Source organism: Pleuronectes platessa, chromosome 6 (genome assembly GCF_947347685.1).
Source record: "Pleuronectes platessa chromosome 6, fPlePla1.1, whole genome shotgun sequence".
NCBI classification, from domain to species: domain Eukaryota; kingdom Metazoa; phylum Chordata; class Actinopteri; order Pleuronectiformes; family Pleuronectidae; genus Pleuronectes; species Pleuronectes platessa.
In genome coordinates this window covers 5,005,073-5,025,288 of record NC_070631.1, presented here as the reverse complement: position 1 = coordinate 5,025,288, position 20,216 = coordinate 5,005,073, and the positions used below count along the sequence as shown (strand labels likewise).

Genomic DNA, 20,216 nt, shown 5'->3' with positions numbered 1-20,216 from the left:
CCTGAGTTTCTTGGCAGTGGAGCTGCAGTTAATGTGCCAGTGAAATCTTTTCAAAATTGAAAATTAGCAAGTGAATGGTGCTGCGAGTGACTGTGAGTGTGGACATGCACAGGAAGGGAGGGGAGGGGAGGGGAGGGGGGGGGGGGGGATTTTACTCACAAATACCACCCAGACTTGGCTGATACTTAAAATGAAATATCTCCATATGCCTCCCCCCCCCCCCCACCCGCAGCAGGTCATTTTGATTACTGCACAGAGCTGTTGTTCCCATCCCTGCGTCTCCGCTGCTCTCCCACACAGTCATTTGCATTTCTCCTTCCTTGGCTCTCCTCCATATCTTCCAATTGGTCCTGTCACACCTGTTATTCGCTTGTTTCTCCTCTTTTTCCCCTCCTCCTTTGTGGCGATGCAGAATCTCATCTGAATGCACAGCCTGCTCAGGAGCTCTCCACCTGCTTTGGAACACTGCTTTTTTTTTTTTAACTGATATGAAAAAGAAGTGGTTTCATCCCTTCCTCCTTGTAAACCCTCTCACTGCCTCTCCAGGTCACACAGGAGTGACCACACGCCATGAGGTGAGGGAGCCAGTTCCCTGATCCTGTGTCTCAATAGTGAAATGCATGAAAACCTGGATATTCCATTCACTTTTATGTGGCTTTGCTGGTTATCTCGCCCTGTCCTGCTCAAACAGTGTGCACAGGCTTTCCAGTGCTTGCTCTCTTGCCTGCAGACAAGCAGAGGGAGGCAGGGGGAGGAGGGGGGGGGGGGGGGGAGGAGGAGAGAGTAAGGAGGGAGGGAGAGAGAGGGTAGCAAATGAGGTGTGGGTACAAATTATGGGGCGACTAGAGAGGAGAGCGGTAGCCCAGCCCTGGAAATGGAGAGAAAGAGGGTGGGGATGACACAGAGAAAGAGAGAGAGAGAGAGATTATACAGTGTGGAATCCAGAGGAGCTGTGGTAGTAGAGCAGCGTACACACATCAGCCGGCTCCTTCACCGCTGGGGAACAACCGCCTTTTTTTGTGTGTGTGTGTGTGTGTGTGTCTCCCCCCTCCTCCTCCTCCTCCCCGCTGCAGAGTGGGGGAGTGCGTTTACCGTCGCGCCCAAGGGGAGAAGCCAAGAAGTATCCTCCAATCAGCCGTCAGTGGTTCCTCTCATCTTGTGAGGGTGCTGATGGTGATTTATCACTGACCTGAGACAAGCGGTGCACTCTGCTCAGCACTGCAGCCACCTGGAATACTCGCCAGGCTTTTTATACCTTTTCCTTGAGCACATTTTTCAAAGTGAATGACCGGAGGACAAAAGGAGGATTAAGATGGACTTACTCACTGCTGAATTCCCTTTCCCCCCGAAAGATGGACTAACTTTTACACCTGAATCTGTGCCATAGGAGAACATCCTTTTTATACGTAGTGCTTTAATAGAAGAAAGTGTTGTTTTTTTTTAAAGGAAGTATTTGTAATTTCCCACCTTGTATTTGATTCTGGAAGCATGTCCTATCCTGTGTCGGCTACAGTAGACAGAGGTACAGGAGATGAACGGGAGATGGAGACCGAGAGAGGGGATGAAAGTCTCCCGCCTGCTGAGAATGTCTGACACCTCTTTGTGGCTCGATTAGCGGCTGCTTTGACTCTCAGGTTATCTCTAACTCAGCTACCATGAGTCGGGATGTGTGTTTGTGCCTGGTTGGAGGTTAGAAGCCAGTTAGAGTTCGGGATTACGCCGCCTCTGGAAAGGATACCGGTGTAGCCGAGCCTTGAATGAGGATTAGCGGCTCTAACACCTTGTCTCTGGCACCACGCGGGGCCCCGGAGCGTTCAGACAAGACTGTGGAGCTGCGGCCGTGCTCCCAGGTACCCGCTGCAGGATTAAAGATAAAGGGCTTTTTTCATCCAGCATGATGAGACTCAGAGGTCAAGGACAGAGACCAGGAGACGGGAGAAAGTTATACTGAGATTCTGTTTCCAGTCTAATTCAGGTTATCTTGGAGGGAAGCAGTCATAGAGCCAATGGGAGTTGAATACCAGTGGAAAGGTTGTTTTTATAACATCAGGAGGAAAACTAAAAAACATTAAGAGAATGTGTCGCGCCTCATTGAATCAAAATCAAATTAGTGGTTATTTCAAAAGCAAACATTGATGGTTCTTGTGATTAACAGTGTTGACCTCTCCAATAAGCCGGCGAGCACCAAATCCAATTGATCCATTGATATTGATTCCTGTATACAGTCAGGACAGAGTCGTGTCTGATCTCTGCTTAGGAGGTCACTCATTTCATTATAATCCATCATTCGCTCTCACCCTGGAGTCGTCAGCCACAGTGCTGAGTGGGCGCTGGCTCAGAGAATCAATGGTCTAATACTTGTCATTATTTCAAACCCCAGATCAGATAAATACAAACCACTCCTGCTCGGAGCGTGTTGTGTTTACACGCCTCTTAATGTTCAGAGAGGCTGTTTGAAGAATTGACTTCTCCTCCGTTGACAGCTACGGGGAATTTGGCAGGTTGTGTTTGTAGTGACGCTTGTTGTTGACAGAGACATGTGTTGCAGCCTGTTTTTGATGCATGTGCAGGTGTGCACTTAGTTTGGAATTGCATCCCTGGCACACGGCTTATCTTGGCTGCACAGCCGGGGCTTAAAGATCCAGCTAACCCTGAACCCTGTGTCCCACCTCGCCACGTGGAGAGTCGTATTAGGAAATTATTTTTAACAATGCATTGATACTTAAGTGGAGAGCTGAGGAGGAGGGTCCTGACAGGGATTTCAAGAGGAGAGGTTATCACAGCACACACACACACACACACACACCAGAAAACCTTTAGCAGTCCTGGACAGCAGAGTGTAGTAGGTGGGAAGAAGCTCTGTGTGGGAGTGAGGCAAGCAGGAGTAAAAACAGGACTGAGGCAAGTCCTTTGATCGCCGCATTGTTTTGCAGAGAACTTGTTCAAAGAGCATAGCTGAACGTGAGCTGTTTGCAGGTTCAGTGCTGTGAATCAGAAAAAGCCAAAAGCAGCATGAAGGAGTTCAGCTAGAGTTCTTCTGGGAGAACCTGCTCTATCCTGCAGTTTTCGGTCGGGCAGCCCAGGGTGACTGTCTAACCACTTTTGACAAGTCACCAGACTGTGCATTCGATTTGTCTTCCTCATCGATTTAATGACACAAGCACAAAGCGGCAGGACTCATCATTTCTCTGGCTCCACTTCACAGATCATCTTTTTGTGAAGCGGTTAACAAAGATAAGACTCAAGTGAAGCTGGATGATCGACAAAAAAGCACATGGACTTAAAAGTTTTTTCCCCCACGATGGAGAGAGCAACAAACGGGCTTGCAGCTCCACATCTGTCTCCACCTCTGAATGGACTCTGGATTATAAACCTTGAATTGTGACCGAGAGAAGGACGAAGAGTGACGCAGCCAATTAAACTGTGAATCCACCGCCGGCAGCAGGGATGAGCTGCGTGTTGCTCTGAGGAGAAGAAGTGAAAACACTCCACAACCCGAATGCGAATGAGGGTGGGGCTCCTACTCTCCACTCCACAGACAAAGACCCCGGTAGAGAGAGTCCCGGTGTGAGACCTGGACATCGGGAGCAGGTTGTGCACCGGCCTGGTCAAATCAGTCACGATGGGGTGCAACATGTGTGTGGTTCAAAAGCCCGAGGAGCAGTACAGGGTGATGTTCCAGGTGAGAACTCAGTCTCCGCTCTTTTCTTTTCTCTCTCTCTCTGTGTCTCAGATGTTTTTCTTTTCTGTCTTCAAGTCTTCAAGCAAAATCATCCCTTTGTGTCTCCTCACGAAAACTATTCTTTGTTATTCTCTCTGTGGCCGTGGCCCAGTGACGCTGCCGGATGAATATAAATCAAAACATCAAAATAATCCAGTTGATTATTTTTGCAACACAACCTCTGGATGTTGACAAACTCATTTAACCCCAAAACATCCACAAACATCTATTAACCAGTTTTTTTACTCCCTCATACATTTTTGCATCAGTCAAACACAGTTATTTGTATTGATGGAAATAAAATCATAATCATAATCATAAGGTAATTTAGTTACAATGTAATTCAAGTTTAAACATTATGAAAGGGTAATTAGAAACCTGGTAATAATAACATGAATAACAATAATAATACTCGTTTTTATTTATTGTTATTAATGATGAATTAAGTGAATCAACCGACTCAATGCATTAAACATGACTGTTGGGTTTAATATAAGCTTATTGATATCAGCCCCAGATCATGTGACGCATCTCACCTCTGCAAACAAATCTACCTCTTGTGTCAGATCTTTGTTCCATTTCCTGTAAACGTCAGCCCTTGTCCTGCTCTAACAGGCTTATTAATATCCGTATTGAACAAGTCATTTAGGGAGAGTAATACAGATAATTATCATAATGACACTTTGCGGTGATTACACACGATCAGAGTGAAGAGAGCCGAGCTAGATTAGATAAAGAATGGAGCGATATTTGCCGGCGTGCGGAGAGAGTGGAGTGGTGCAGAGCCGCGGAGGCAGCAGGATGGATGGGTTGTTATAGCCGGGCTAAAGTGTTATGGGAGAGAGAGAGAGAGAGAGAAGGGGTTGCCACGGTTACACAGCCTCAGCACCACCTGCCAACTGGGACCACAGACTCTACGTGAGTAAACTCATCTGGCTGCACAGGGCCTGAGGAAGCCTGTGCTCTGTGACTTTGTGATACAGGCGGTGAACGGGAAGAAGAAGGCCCGTGCTTTACTCAGCGTGAGGGACGCTCAGCGCTCGTGGGGTTAACTGTGCAACACTTTGAGTATCTGTGGCACCGGGAGCCACAGCTGGGTCTCTGGTGCACGCCGCGGCCTGGGCCAGTAAGCGTGAAGCCTCATCTGGTGCCAAGAGAGAGCATGGAGATAGACTGGGCCTGTGTCGAGGCTCGGTAATGAATGGAGCTGAGAGTTCCAAATGAAAGAGGGAGGGAGAGTCAAGCTGCTTCTTCTTCCTGATGTTTACCCTCCTGATATCAGAGGTAATTGATTTGAGCGCTTCACGGAGCCGGAGTAAATAGAAAAGGTTTGAATGACTTCACAAATCCCAGAGGTGGAGCGCAAGAGAAGGGAAGGAGGGATTTGGTTGATGGGGGCACTCCGGGGTGTGATCATACAACCTGAGCAGGGCCGTAATTCCATATTCGGTGACCTTATCTAACAAGGGGCGGCTGTGACCACACGGGCAGCATGCAGGTCAACGTCTTTCAAAGTGGAAATCAAATTATTCTGCTGTCGTCTGTAACCCTCGCAGCTTCCAGACAGGTGTGGTGGGAAGGAGGGAGGTGTGTGGTGGGATTCTGTGGTGGAGCAGCAAGTCTGCATTACACTGTGGTCAGAGGAGCCTGGAACAACGCTGCTGTCAGAGGAGAGCGGGGGGGGGGAACAAACGCAGATGGAGCAGCGAAGCGAAGCCAGAGCTCTTGGCTGTGAGATGTCAAATCGAGGATATAGTCTCGTTTAAGAAGAAACGAGATGTTAAGAGGCTTAAACGTGTATAAACAAAAGGTCCAAATATGAAAAGCAGCCGAGAGGCCACATGCTGTTTGGTCCACAGAATGAAATCTGAGTTATTACGTGATAATGATTAGAAACATAACGACTCTTGCTGTGCAGATGGTCCATTAATCCAAACATCACAACAAGCAGAACATGGAGGTGGTCAACCATTAAAAAAATAAATAAACAAGGACATAACAACATCTCCTGCTTCATTTCAGCTGCTTCCCAGGTTCTGTATTTTCCCTTTCGAGGCGTTTACCTTAGAATTTACACCTTCAAATTAAAAGGCAGTAACTGTGTCTGGCTCTACACAATAAAAGCAGCATTTAGAGCTTAACGCTGCATCAGGGCTGGAAAAAAACCACGGCTGTTGAATTGAACTATATCAAAACACTTGCTTTTCTCTTGCCAAAGGAATAGAACTCATGCATTAAACATCGGGCCGCTGCCTCACACACGCTGGTGCCTGGAACACACCCATCAGTATGTTTCTGATCAGCCTCCTATAGGAACCAGTTAAAATCACATATTGTTGTTTGCAGGATGAATCCCTCGCTCGGCTGTGCACGTTATCCTGAGCCGAGTGTTCTACATACGTTTAGCAGAATCCACCTGACCTACACACATATACACACACACACACACACACACACAGACGCACACACACTCATGCAGTAAACCCCTGCCCCCCCCCGAGCCCTTCAGCCGCTCCCTTCTTTTTTCCTCTACCCCCGTCACTGTAAAGCAGGAGGCTGTTTCCATGGCAACCGGCGTCATTAAACAAACTCAATATGCTTTTACTCAAAATGACACTGAAGCAAAATATTTAAAAAAAGATGAAGATCGATGCAAACCGATGATCAGGAGATATTAGCAGGATGTGTGTGTGTGTGTGTGTGGTTGTGTGTGTGTGTGTGTGTGTGTGTGTGTGTGTGAGTGTGTGTGAGCGTGTGTTTGAATAGAACACACACACAGGAGGTGGACAAAATAATAGGAGCACCTGGTCATATAACGCGATTACACATTACACTGTAAGTTTTATTATGTGTTTCAGAAATACATGACTGCATTATACTGTCATCTGTTCTTATTAGTATTATTTTGTTTATTCTATACTTCTCTTATGTTATGTAGTTGCTTCCCAGGAGAACATTTGTTAATTTTTGTAGTTATTTTGTTATTCATCCTTTTTGATGAATGTTAAAGCAGAAAAGTTACGTCCATTCGGTCGATAATACTCCTGTTCTTTATTTAAATAGGACTTTACCTCCACTTCTAATCAAGAATTCTCTATATAGTTTTATTATTATATCACATAAGAAATTAGCAGGAGTAATATCACTTTATCTTTTCTGTCTTACATAAAATTAATGAAGACTTTATGTTTATGTTGGAGGATTTAAAATTTTAAACAAAAGGTTCCATTGAGTTACAGGATTTCTTTTGTCAAGTTTGAAATATAAATACAACCCGGGACAAATAACACACACAAACAACAAAACCACAACAAACTGATTTTAAAACAAAGAACCTGCATAGAAACACAGATTGTATGAATTATAGAAAATAAAAGCCACACAGTAAAAACATTGTTCTGTGGACACTGATTTTAATATGATGATAATGATATGTGTAGGACGTCTTGAAGCTCTTTCCAAACATAAAACCAGAATGCAGCTCTGTTCGGGAAAGCATTGTGTGATTGTGTGTCTTGTGCAGCTGCTCATTCGTCACACACAATCTGGTGTAAGCATGTTGGGGTTCCTGATCCCTCAGACGTCTCAGGCTGGTCACCGACATGTAGACGACACACAAAGGACGCTGACCGAGAGTTTCTCTCATCAATCATTTAATATCTCAGGAGTGGCAGAGTACAGAGGGTGGAGGGCGTTGTTGTGAGGTCATACAGTCTAGGACACGTTTTTAAAAATCTTCCACACGCTCTTTTCTCCACCTTCCTCGAGTTTCCATCATCACATGAGCTCTGGCCACATGAAAGATGAATTTATGGCCAAATCTTGCATTTTGTTAATCTCCATACTCCCACTGAGACTTGTTAACATCATCAACATCATCGTCCGCGCTGCCTTTTAAAATCAATATCTTCCCACTGTGATCAGTTCATAATTGGCCGACCTCTCCCTTGCCTGTATATTCAAATGAGACCCGGTGGTATCAGACAACGGGGGGGTTATCATCTGAGTGGGTTCATCCCCCGTCCCCAGGATAATAGATTTTTCTGAGGATGTGACTGCTCCGGCCTTCAAAGCAAAAGAGATGAGAGGAATCAATTACCGGACAAGTGGAATTCAATGTGTGTGTGTGTGTGGGGGGGGGGGGGGGGGGGGGGGGGGGGGGGGGGGGGGGGGGTGCGTGTGAAACGTGAAGCTTGAGAAAAACTCCTGAGAAGGATAAGACTCCAGATTAGGACTTTGGTTTGTTTATGTGGGATCATGTGGACGGGATGAACGCAGAGTGAGACCTCCCCTGACTTCCTCTCCTCTCTCTCTCTGCTGAGCGGAGCAGTAATTTGCTCCTCGGCGGCTTTTCAGATACAAGCTAATTATGCATCAACGTCTTAATTCCACATTCCATAGTGTGTGTTTACATACAAGTGCTGAACCCAGAGCTCGCTCCCTATTTGCATTCTCACACCGATTCCTTGAAAGCTTGTTTTCAGCGTTTCTCCTGCATCATTACCCCCCCCCCCCTTCACCTCCCATCCTCCCCACTCCTCCGGTGTCTCTCCTCCTTTGGTTTCTCTCTCTCTCTACACTTTGAACAATTTTTTTTACATCTCTTTCATCTCTGTACCCCCCCCCCCTCCCCCACACACCCCACACCCCACCCTCAGCTCCTACAGCCCATAACCGCCCATAACCCCTGCTGCGAATTTGAAGGCTTCACCATTTCTTCAAGATTTCACCTGCAATTTTCAACCCAAACATGTGGAACGAGGGTGGGGGGGGGGGGGGACCGGTGGTGTGGTTTGTGTAACTCATAAAAAGCACTTGTGTAGAATGACCTACTAACCCGGAGGTAATAGAGAACAGCACGTGTACGAGTGGAATCCATTCTCCATCAAGTCCGAGCCGGAGAGCTGTCCAATGCACAACAACAACCATTACCCTGCATGAAGTCATCTTCAAAGCACCTCTCATTGATAATGAATGAGAAGCCCCCCCCCCCCCCCCCTCTTCCATCACCCTCTCAGTATTCATACCTGTCACTCATGACCTCGTGGAGCAGCTTCCTATGAGCCCGTCTCTGATCCTGCAGAACTCGGCCGCGTGGTCACGAGCACAAAGCGCTGATTTATCAAAATGCACTCTGCCGAGGAATGTCGAGGTGTGTTTCCCTTCCATCGAACATGCAAACTACACAAAGTGTTAATTCCTTCTCCGCTCACAGGCCGAGCGGAGAGGAAACACCTTATTCCTCTGCAGGAGAAGGAGCTCATTAAGAGAGACAGATAGATTTATGGAGGGACGTTATAGTGTGAGGAGAGACGAGCTCACACCAGGAGATGGAGCGCCTGAAATAGATGGGAATAGTGTAGTGCGAGTTTTCGTCTCCGGGGAAGGGACAGGGGCCGACAGAAGTGCTGAGGCAGCACGGCCAAAGAACGACAGAGTGTGAAGAGAACGGGAGAGAGAGAGAGCGATAGAAAGAAGGAGTGAACAGGGGAAGATGGAGGGTAAGAGAACAGGAAGGGATGTGAGCATGGAAACACAAACTGAGGAAAGATGGACTGGAGAGGAGAGGTTGTGGTGAGAGAACCAAACATGAAGAAAAAATAAAATAGGAGATAAATGTGTTTCTGTCCCCGGCTGCAACATTGATTTGACATGCAATTACTGGGAGGGGACCAGTGAGGAGAGAGGGAGCGGGAGACTGAGGGAGGGCGGAGAACGAGAACGATGTGGAGACAGCCAAGGTCAGCAGCATGAATGAGACTCCACAAAGAGCGTCTGGCTCGGTAGCTCTGATAGAAACCATGTTGCTCTCAGTCTCTCTGGGAATAAAATCACACCAGATAGAGAGGAGCGAATGGTTTATTATGGGAGTGGGGTGTTTCTACTGGTTTTTATTAAAAGCCTTAAATCTTACATATTTGATCATGTAATGCAGATGTTCCACATAGGAGATTGTTCAAATCGTTCAATCCTCCTCTCATGGTTTGTTCCTTATGTTTACCAGGATAGTTTCTTCTTTAGGTTTTTTCCCTTATCTGATCCAGGGTCTGAGGAAGGACGCAGGCATATCCTGTGTATAATGTTCATATACAGGATATGACAGCGTCCATGACCGGACTGTTTCATGGAGGTTCAGCAGCAGACCCACTGTGGATCATACATTTTGACTCCTGCTATCCACAGTAGCTACAAAGCTCCATTTGTAATTAATGAATCGTTTTAATTTAATCAGTTTCCCTGTTTTCTGCCTCTGGCCGGGTTCAGCCTGTATAAATTTAAATAATTCATGTTATTTTACCCTGAATTATTGTATTTTACCGCTGGGGAGTATTTTAAATTTATATAGATATAATAATTAATAGCTATAACATAATATCCATTTGAGTTCTTTGGCTGATATATTGGGTATTGAACTAGTTTTACATTGTATTAAAAGGGTATTTAACTGTGACCAGCTATAAATTTAGTGACAATGATTTAATAGCATGGAGTCTACGCTGCTCACTTCCATTCTATTAGTTCAGTGTGTTAACATAAAAGAGAGTATTAGGGCCATAGTGACGGAGAAGATTCAGCGATTTCAAGAATGATGTTTCAAGGATAAAGTTGCATTTGAGAAGAAAGTCGCAATTTAGCAAGAAAAAGTCATAGTACTTTAAAAAAGTCATAATATGATTGAGGGAATAGGTTTCTCTCACTCTGGATCTGAATCTTGAACCAATCGTCTCCCTGATTCTTTTCATTTCCTCCTCCACTATCTTAGAATTCCCACTTTATTACCTTCGACTTTATTCATACGATATTAAAACTTGACTCCTGAAATCTCTTAACACTCTGTCGTGTACTAACTTTGGATGATAAACACAAAGTAGAGCTGAGGCCACCGGGTCTGTAGTTAAACCAATTTGTGCTTCTCATTTATTAACATCAGCACAGATTCAGGTCACGGAGATAAATAGTGTGTCTGAAGGATAATTACCCAACACTTGTTTTTCTAAGGGGTAGCGTCACATTCCCTAAAGACTCGTCTAAACCTGAGGAGGGTAAATATTCAATCTGTTGCATTGTAAAAAAATTAATTTCCTTTTTTTTTTTAGGGGGTGTTTAAGGATTTTTTTAAACATTATTAATGTTTGGTAATAGCCTACATGAGATGCATAAAGTGGAGCTGAAATTATCCAACAAATTAAAAAGCAGCTTTAATGAGACCACTGAATTAATCTCTGTTCTCGAAGTCCAGGACTGTTTCGGCTTCGGTCGCCCGGAGGTCGAACAACAGACATTATTTAGATTTCTTCATCAGATTCCTTTTTCAACCATCCCTCATTTTTAATGCTCTCGTTCTTCAAACCGACAGGGATGTGGAATCTTGTCATGCACCTCGACAGTCCCACTGCATATTTCAGAAGCTTTTGAATTAACTGTCTAACTGATAACAAATTTAAAATCTACTGTACATGTCTCAACTTGTTTTATTTCACACAATCCAAATGTCTGAAAGTGTGAAATCCCAGCACAAATAACATTACAGTCATTCCAAGTGAAGCTCTCTGAAAGTAGTTTCTCTCTGGAATATAAATACATTTTCTGCTATTTAAATGTATTTGCATGAAAAAAAAATGCACCATTTCTAATTCAAACAAAAGAAAGATAAGAGTGTTTTGTCGGGGGGGCTCCCAGGGAGACGCGAGCGCTGAAAACCAACCTACAAAGAGAAATACAATTTTTATTATTATCTCTGTGACTTTATTAACTTGAATAAGTGCTTTTCCTTTTTCCTCTCAGGTCCCGTTGCTTTATAAGAAGTTCACAGCGACTGTTTTCAGAGCGCTCACAGTTTTAATTCATTTCTGACTGCCACTGTTTCCCCTGCTCTCTCTCCACAGAAGGGTCACGACACGCTGACGGTCGATTAAAGGTCTTCACAGCTCTCTGCTGCTCGATGTGATGGAGTGTCAATCCCCTTTTCTTTCACGGGTTTCTGTGCCTCAGTAGAAAACACATCAGGCTTTAAATGAACTCACACGTCCGATGAACTGATTGTTGTCGTTCTCTGCTGACTGATGTTCTTTATTTTAGTTGTGAAGCTGTAGTTCTCCCTCCTGCTCCTGTGTTTAACCAGCCTCTTCCTCTTCTTCTTCTTCTCCTCCTCTTCCTCTCCTCCTCCCGCTCCCCCTTGACTATATTTCTTCTCTTCCAGTTGAATGGGAAGGAGCTGTCCCGCCTCTCCGGTGACCCCACCCTGGACATGCGGGACCCTGTGCTGTCCAACATACTGCGGCGGGGGGCTCGCAGACGGGCGGGTCTGGCGGCAGCACCTGGAGGGTTAGTGCCTCTGACCATGGGCATGGCCGACTGCGTGGACAGCTGCACCCAGACAGACATCAGCTTCCAGCATATGTTGACCCTGGGAAAGAGCAGCCAGCATCCCTGTGGCGCTCCGCCCCCGCCCGACCCTCCACCATCGCCGCCGCTACCGCCCCTACTGGAGCCATATCTACTCAATGAACTGTGAGTGTAACAGGCCCGAGTCAGACCAGAGCTCATCTGCTGGTTTGGTTCTAGAAGTCCAAACCATTCAAGACTTTTAGCTTCCCAACCATTGTGTCCTCTCGTCCTCAGCTTCAACGAGCCCGTGTACTATGACCCCACGGACTACTTCGATATCGCTCAGCACGAAGTGGACCGGCAGGACGAGCTGGAATATGAGGTGAGAGCCCATCAGTGACTCAAACATCTGCCACCCCACTGTTCTCCATCTGACCTCCTCTCCTCCTTCTCTCCACCTGCACCAGGAGGTGGAGCTGTGCAAGTTCCGTCAGCAGGACAAACTCGGGCTGACAGTGTGTTACAGGACCGATGATGAGGAGGACCTGGGGATATACGTAGGAGAGGTGAAGGCAGTGTCTTCAAATGAAAGTCTCAAAAACATATGATGTTATATTTTGATTCTCTTACACAAATCCTTTTCTTGTTATTTCCAGGTGAACCCGAACAGTATCGCTGCGATGGACGGCCGCATCCGTAAGGGAGACAGAATACTACAGGTACAGGAAAAGTCTACATAATAATAAATAGAACAATAAATTAGAAATCTATAAATCTATCAGAGCCAAGGTCAGTCATTTTCTAAAGCTTTTGAAAAGGGATTTAAAAGATGCTAGAGAATTAGTCTGTCTACGTTCAGTCAGGAGTGATTTCATAATGTGGAGACTCTGATAACAAAGGCTCAGTCCCCCTGTGTTACAAGGTGACACCTGGAGGAACCAGCCTGGCTCTGATCTGCAGATCTTAGTGGTCGAGAGGGCTCGTACCAGGTCAATGGTCCTGAAAGGGATCTGGGTGCAAGGTCATTTAAGGCCTGAAATGTGAGCAATGGAATTTTATAATCGATACAACATTTAATAGGGAGCCAGTGGAGGGAGGTGAACACAGGAGTAACTTGGTCCTGCCTGAACGTAGACTTGTCAACATTGAAATTTTGGACATTCAGGATTTTATTTGAGAGATGTTTGTTCGAGTGCTTGAATCTGAGGGTTTTAATGTCACATATAACTGAGAATCATCTGTATAAAAATGATAAAATGATAGAAGGTTTCTTTATGGACATTATAGACCTTTTTACAAGCTCAATGAAAGCATTGTTATCATTAGTACAGTTGTGTTACCCTTCACGAAAACAGTTAAACCAACAAAACTCTTGTTACAACTATTACTGTTTTACTTTTTGTCTGGTTATGCATGAAACTGATGTCTTAGATTATATCTGACCTAACAGAGCTGGAGTCACGTCTCATGCTTCCTCACTCCAGGACGTTTCTAATAGAGCAGCATTTATTCTGAATTCAATCATAAGTGAAAAGAAATCATTACCGACGCTGTTGAGCTGAGCTTTTTTCAGCTTAGCAGCAATTCTAAGAAAAACTATTTCCTGAAATGAGCAATTTAATTGAATGGTGGACAAAGTTTTTTTTCTTATCTGGCATTAGCTGAACTTTATTATTCTCTCCCTGCGAGCAGATAAATGGAGTGGACATCCAGGACCGAGAGGAGGCGGTGGCTATTCTCACCAGAGAGGACAGCACCAACGTGTCCCTGCTCCTCGCCCGACCCGAGATAGAGGTGAGGAAATTGGATCTTCGGTCCACAGAGAGCGCCGCAAAGCTCCGTCTGAACGCTGACCTCAAAAGAAACATTCCTCTTTTTCAATTACTCTACATCGGCTGTATGACGGTGGAGCTCCATGTCAACGTTCAGTCGTGAGATTGTGGGAAACGAGCACAGAGAGAACAAAGAGAAAGAGAAAGAAAACAAGCTGGAAACAATAGAATGTCTCTCAGTGGAGCTCGAACCTCCACCAAGGCCCAACGGTCCACTTAGAGTCAACCAGGCTGCGATAAATCTCACACACTCATAGATATCAGTTCCCTGAACGTGTCTGATTATCTTCATCAAGATCCTGAAATTATTCCCTGGGATCTCAGTGAAATAAAACAACAACAACACAATCACAAGATTAAATAAGTGATTAACAAAGATGACCCAGACCTTCCCAAAAGTACCCTTATTAAACCACACTTAAATTAGATGGATAGATAGATAGATAGATAGATAGATAGATAGATAGATAGACGGATAGATAGATAGATAGATAGATAGATAGATAGATAGATAGATGGATAGATGGATAGGTGGATAGGTGGATAGGTGGATAGGTGGATAGAAGGATAGATAGATAGATAGATAGATAGATAGATAGATAGATAGATAGATAGATTGATAGATAGAAGGATAGAAGGATAGATAGACAGATAGACAGATAGACAGATAGACAGATAGATAGATAGATAGATAGATAGATAGATAGATAGATAGATAGATAGATAGATAGATAGATAGATAAGTTGATAGATAAATAGATAGATAAATAGATAGATAGATGGATAGATAGATAGATAGATAGATAGATAGATAGATAGATAGATAGATAGATAGATAGATAGATAGATAGATAGATAGATAGATAGATTGATAGATTGATAGATAGAAGGATAGAAGGCTAGAAGGATAGATAGATAGATAGACAGATAGACAGATAGATAGATAGATAGATAGATAGATAGATAGATAAGTTGATAGATAAATAGATAGATAAATAGATAGATAGATGGATATATGGATAGATGGATAGATAGATAAGTTGATAGATAAATAGATAGATAGATAGATAGATAGATAGATAGATAGATAGAAGTAACTGATAATTAGAGATTTAAAGATAAATATCTGAAGCTATACAAAGTTATAGAGCACATATCTAGAGGTGGATCTGAGGGGCTGAGTCGACAGGCAGCGATCCTGACTCATGGGCATCGACAACCAAGCGGAGAGATGGGAAATCTTTGCAGCTCAAATAAACGGCCAAATTGGCCGTGTGTGCATGATGGAGGATTGTGGCGAGCGAGGCACGGCTCATGATCAGAGCAGCACAGATGGAGCCGACTGCCTGAACTAGCTGGTAAGCCTCGCTCCATTAGATCCATACTTCTGTTTGGATCCGCACACACAAAATTCTGAACGCTCATTATTTCATCAAGATCTATGAATTATTCTTTGAGGATCAGCACCGAAATTGAATAGTTGGTTCCTTGGGCTACCCCCCCCCCATCCACAGTGGTGGAGTCACATGTGTTTTGTTTTTTGTGAAATCCTGCTTAGAAACAATCCAACCAACCAACAAACGGACAGGGACGAGAACACAAGCTCCTCAGTGGAGGTAACGAGGAAGACTGTGGTTCTCAGCTTCGTCCAGCTGTCGATGAAGAGCACTGATAGGACGACTAAACAGGCGAAGACAAATAGGGCCTCTATCCACTGTGCTAATGTGGCGCCGCTTTGTTTCCCTCAAGGTCGCTGTTCCAGCACATGAGGACATTCTAACACACACCGGACACACACACACACACTCCTGCCAAACGACTTGTAAACACACAACTCGACACATGTCTGACCAGTGAAACGGGTTTTCATTGCATAGTTAAAAAGCACAGGCTGCAGATGGAGGGAGGCGGTGAGAGAAAACAAAGATCTGTATGCAGGCTGCAGCCGTACAGATGGAGCTAGAGGGCAGATTTAAAAGGCCCTCATTAAAACAGTCTTAAGTCAAAGGTGCACACACACACACACACACACACACACTCACACTCTCAAACACACACACACACACACATATTACCGCTCCTTTTCTTCAGATGTGTCCTTGTTTTTGGCGAGAGGAGCACTACCTGAGAGAGGCCCGTCGAGATTTATGCCTGCATTAAGATTCAAGAGTGCGGACGGAGAATCATCAGAGGGAAACGCACAAGCCCAGATTAAAGCCTGATCTGTTGTCTTGGGGAGGGTTAGGATGAAGGGAGAAGGGGAGAGAAGTGAAGGGGCGTCGTCGAAGAATAAGAGAACGAAGAATCAATGCTTCATCTTTGCAGTCGGTGCGCGATTCACAGCCAAATCAAACCAATTAGCCAAAATAAACTGCACCGCGAGAAGTGGATGATTTGCTAATGTGAGCGCAAGCATTTGCATTATGCTTGATGCCAATCAGAGTAGAAGAGTAAACACATTAGAGACAACAACAAATATCCAGATTCAAGCACTCTGGATATCCTGGTTTGATATTTCATCATCTAATACCCAAGAAAATATGAAACTTATCTCATCACCATGAGATAGAACATGGTCAAAGTTTCCCATGTTACATGCAAATAGTGATCTTTCATGTTACTGATAATTCATTCAACGGGATCTAAAAGCTGCAGCAGTCTCAATACTCCATCTAGTGGCAGAAAATAATATTACTCTTTACGATCAGTGTTCAAATGTGCTGCTCTCAACATTAAATCTGCTATAATCTGTAGTTTCACAGGGACAATGGATGAAGTCACCAGGTTTGATGATAAATAATCAATTGACAATTTTACTATGTCAACTTCCATCCATCCATTATCTATACAGCTTATCCTTTGAGGCGGATTACATCCTGGACAGGTCGCCAGAGCACCCTGTGTCAATTTATGATAATAATAATAATGCCAATGTTTTGTTTTTCTGGCTTCCTTTGACAGAGCAAGCCACAGATTTATCGCAGTAGTAGTTTTGTCTCTTTGTAGCGGTTTGAATTTCCAACGAGCTCTGTCGCAGTCACCTTAAACAGAGGCTCTGACCCAGAGGCCCTCGGACCTCTGACCCAAAACGACCACAAAATCAGTCTAAATATGTAAAGCAATTTTTTTTGTAGAACTAACACAGAGTTTCCTTCTCTTTTCTCCTCCATATTGACCTTGACGTCTCCACTGCGGCGCCTCCTTCACCTGTCAGAACGACAACCAGCTGGACCCAGATGAGCTGGACCTGGAGCCCCTGGACAACGCTGTGCACCTGCCCAGCAGCCACAGAGTGAGGTCCGGCACCTGTGTCCTGGGTGCTGGAGCAGGCGGTGTTGCAGGTGGAGGTGTGCCAGGAGGTCACGGTCACTCCCTGAGCAGGGATTCACCCGATTTGCTCCAGACGGTGCTGAGCAACAGCCAGGAGCTGGACAGCGGGGTGGGCCGTACAGACGAAAGCACACGCTATGAGGAGTCATCAGAACACGACCTCCTGGGAGACGACCACACCAGTGCCCCCAATACAAACGCCACCAATACGCCTGGCAGCATGCGCAAGTTTCTGTCTGGCAGAGGGGATACTCCGCCCTTGCTGCACTCCCAGGACCTCCAGTTCAGCTCTGACTCCCTCTTAGGGCTGGACTGTGTGAACGGTGGAGGGCTGGAGCCGGTGGAGCGACAGGAGAGGACCTACGTGGCGGATCCTGTGAGGATGATGATGCCTGGGCTGACGGAGGAGGAGTGTGAGAGGTACAAAGAGCTGCTGGAAATCAAGTTTTACTACGAGAAGAACAGTGATGCTCTGTTGGAGCAAGACGGCGGGAGTGTCCCACTGGACGTGAATAGGAACGAGAGCCTGACGCAGCATGAGATGGCTCTTCTGGAAGAGGAATTGCGCCACTTGGAGTTCAAGTGTCGTAACATCCTGAGGGCGCAGAAGATGCAGCAGCTGCGGGAGCGATGTATGAAGGCATGGCCTCAAGAGGACAAGAACGGAGCGGGTGCTGGGCGCTTGGACATTGGTGGGACTTTGGTCAACGAGGAGTCCTGTCACCACGCTCTCTCAGATATCAACGAGCTTCCGGAGAGGGAGCGCTCCGATAAGGACAGTACGAGTGCCTACAACACCGGAGGGGAAAGTTGCAGGAGCACCCCTCTGGTCAATGAACAGTACCCATCACCCTCCACCCAGAGCCTGGATGGGGGAGAGTCTCTTTATTCAACTTCCACCAGGCAGAGAGAGAGGGGGACCAGGGACGGAGCACAAACAAACTTGAACCAACCCTACGCTCACACTCACAGACGAGCAGCGGACACTAAGACGTCCAGCCCTGGAACTAAAGTCAGGTCCCTGTCCCGAGACGGAGGAACCAGGAGGGGCTCAGACGGAGGGATGAGACGTAACCCCAAAGCCAACGGGACAGCAGAGAGGGCGGGTGGACGCAGCGCAGAGAACAGCCCCTACCTGTCCCGTCGGCAAACTGAAACCAAGCCACCTCACCGCTACCTGAGCTGCATGCAGCTGAGGTCTCCCTCCACCTCTGAGCAGCTCTCTGGTCTCAGGGAGACTCTCAGAGAAGGAAGCTTGGAGAATGGGGGTGACGAAAGTCCCATGAGCTTGGGCAGCACATGTAAAGGTGTGGCCCAGGCCCCAGGTTCTGTCCCGTGTCCCTTGTCCCCCTCTCTGATGCCTGCCTCCCCTCGCATGGAGTGGAAGGTGAAGATCCGCAGCGACGGCTCTCGCTACGTGGCCAAACGGCCCGTGAGGGATCGCCTCCTGAAGGCCCGCGCCATGAAGATCAGGGAGGAGCGCAGCGGCATGACCACGGACGACGACGCCGTGAGCGAGATGAAGATGGGTCGCTACTGGAGCAAAGAGGAGCGCAAGCAGCAGCTGCAGAAGTCCCGCGAGCAGCGGCGGCGCAGAGAGTTCATGATGCAGAGCCGTCTGGACTGTCTGAGGGAGCGCGAGAGGGAGCCGGGCAGCGGCGACGGCCAGCAGGGGGCGACACACCAACAGGAAGCCAACTCTATCCTGGAGCTGTGCCACCGCAGGAGCTTGAAGAAGCGCAGTCGCAGAATCCTGGACAACTGGATCACGATACAGGAGCTGCTGGCTCATGGGAGCAGGTCTGAAGACGGGAAGAAAGTCTACAACCCGCTGTTATCTGTAACCACAGTGTGAGGCTCAACACGACAGAGACAGGGAGTCAGAGGGAAGAGAAAGTGCCAAAAGGTTTGCTCAGAGCCTGAAGGATGAATCTCTGTGGCACCAACATCCGTCTGCAGGGCTGCAGCATCAATCTGAAACACAAGTCATTGAACGTAGCATCGGGCCAAATCTGAAATGTTCAAATCAGAGAGAAGCACATGACTGAGACAGTCAGTATCACATCTTCCTTAACAGACAACACACACATTGACAATATCACATTGAACTTGTCTGGTTGAACGGACCTGAACCAGTGAGGACACAGCTTTCTACCCATGTTTCAGGTCACATGTGAAGAATGTGATTCTTTTTTTTATCTTCATCTGAATGTCACGGTCAATGCACAGGATCCAAAAAGAAGCGTGTGGACAGACTTAAGAGACGAGAGGTGGACAGAGAACACGAGCCACATACTCAGAGGGAATCGAGCCTGAGAGCTGCAGCAAGACAAAGACGCACATCGTCATTCATGTTGTGTCTCGTTACATAAAGAGGAGATGCTCTGTGAGATGGCACCACCTGCTGTTAGACCGTTACAGACGTGGTGCAGAACTGAGAAGGTTTTATCTGTTCAGGCCTCTCAACACGTTTCTATGAGTGACAGAACAGATGGAATCATGCAGCTGTGAAAACCACGATGAGAAAAAAAAGCCACTTCTGTGCCAGATAACTGTAAATTGAGTTTCCTCACGGGACTTTTGATGAAGCACATTTTGAAAAACGATGTTGTGCCAGTTGATGTAGTCGAGACTTTTTCTTCATTTGTTTGTGTACAAATGTTTTTGGGGAAATCAGAGGCTGAGCGGATTCCTTCCTTCAGGCAGATTTCACCAAACAGCACAAGTTTCCAAGTGTTACATACAGACTGAAATAATCTGAAGCACAAAGTAACTGACAGGATTTTTTTTAACTTGAAAAAGCACAGAAAACATTTGATAAATAAACTATAAAGATCAAATCGTCTCTACAGTTGTCAGGTCAAAATCCCCTGCTCACACCCAATTGTGCCATGTTGAAGAAAATTAGAAAATAATCCTGGATCTGCTTCAAACTTTCATGGAGATCAGGAAAACTAACACTGATGAAAACGTCCTTAGTGGAGGTAGTGAAAACTGTTATGTCC

The 20,216-nt window shown here is 45.9% G+C and overlaps 1 protein-coding gene across 1 annotated transcript; it reads left to right on the top strand.

Moving 5' to 3' along the window:
- Positions 1-3,622: 3,622 nt before the first annotated feature.
- LOC128442986 (PDZ domain-containing protein 4-like) lies at positions 3,623-19,066 on the top strand. Its single transcript, XM_053425649.1, has 7 exons — positions 3,623-3,682; positions 11,922-12,232; positions 12,344-12,431; positions 12,517-12,615; positions 12,706-12,768; positions 13,742-13,843; positions 17,096-19,066. The coding sequence occupies exons 1-7, from the start codon at positions 3,623-3,625 to the stop codon at positions 19,064-19,066; spliced, it is 2,694 nt and encodes an 897-aa protein (XP_053281624.1).
- The last annotated feature ends 1,150 nt before the right edge of the window (positions 19,067-20,216 follow it).

Coding starts and splice junctions, on each gene's coding strand:
- LOC128442986 (XM_053425649.1), top strand. CDS start 3,623: ATGGGGTGCAACATGTGTGTGGTTCAAAAGCCCGAGGAGCAGTACAGG. Junction 12,769..13,741: donor AGGGAGACAGAATACTACAG/GTACAGGAAAAG, acceptor CCCTGCGAGCAG/ATAAATGGAGTGGACATCCA. Junction 13,844..17,095: donor TCGCCCGACCCGAGATAGAG/GTGAGGAAATTG, acceptor TTCACCTGTCAG/AACGACAACCAGCTGGACCC.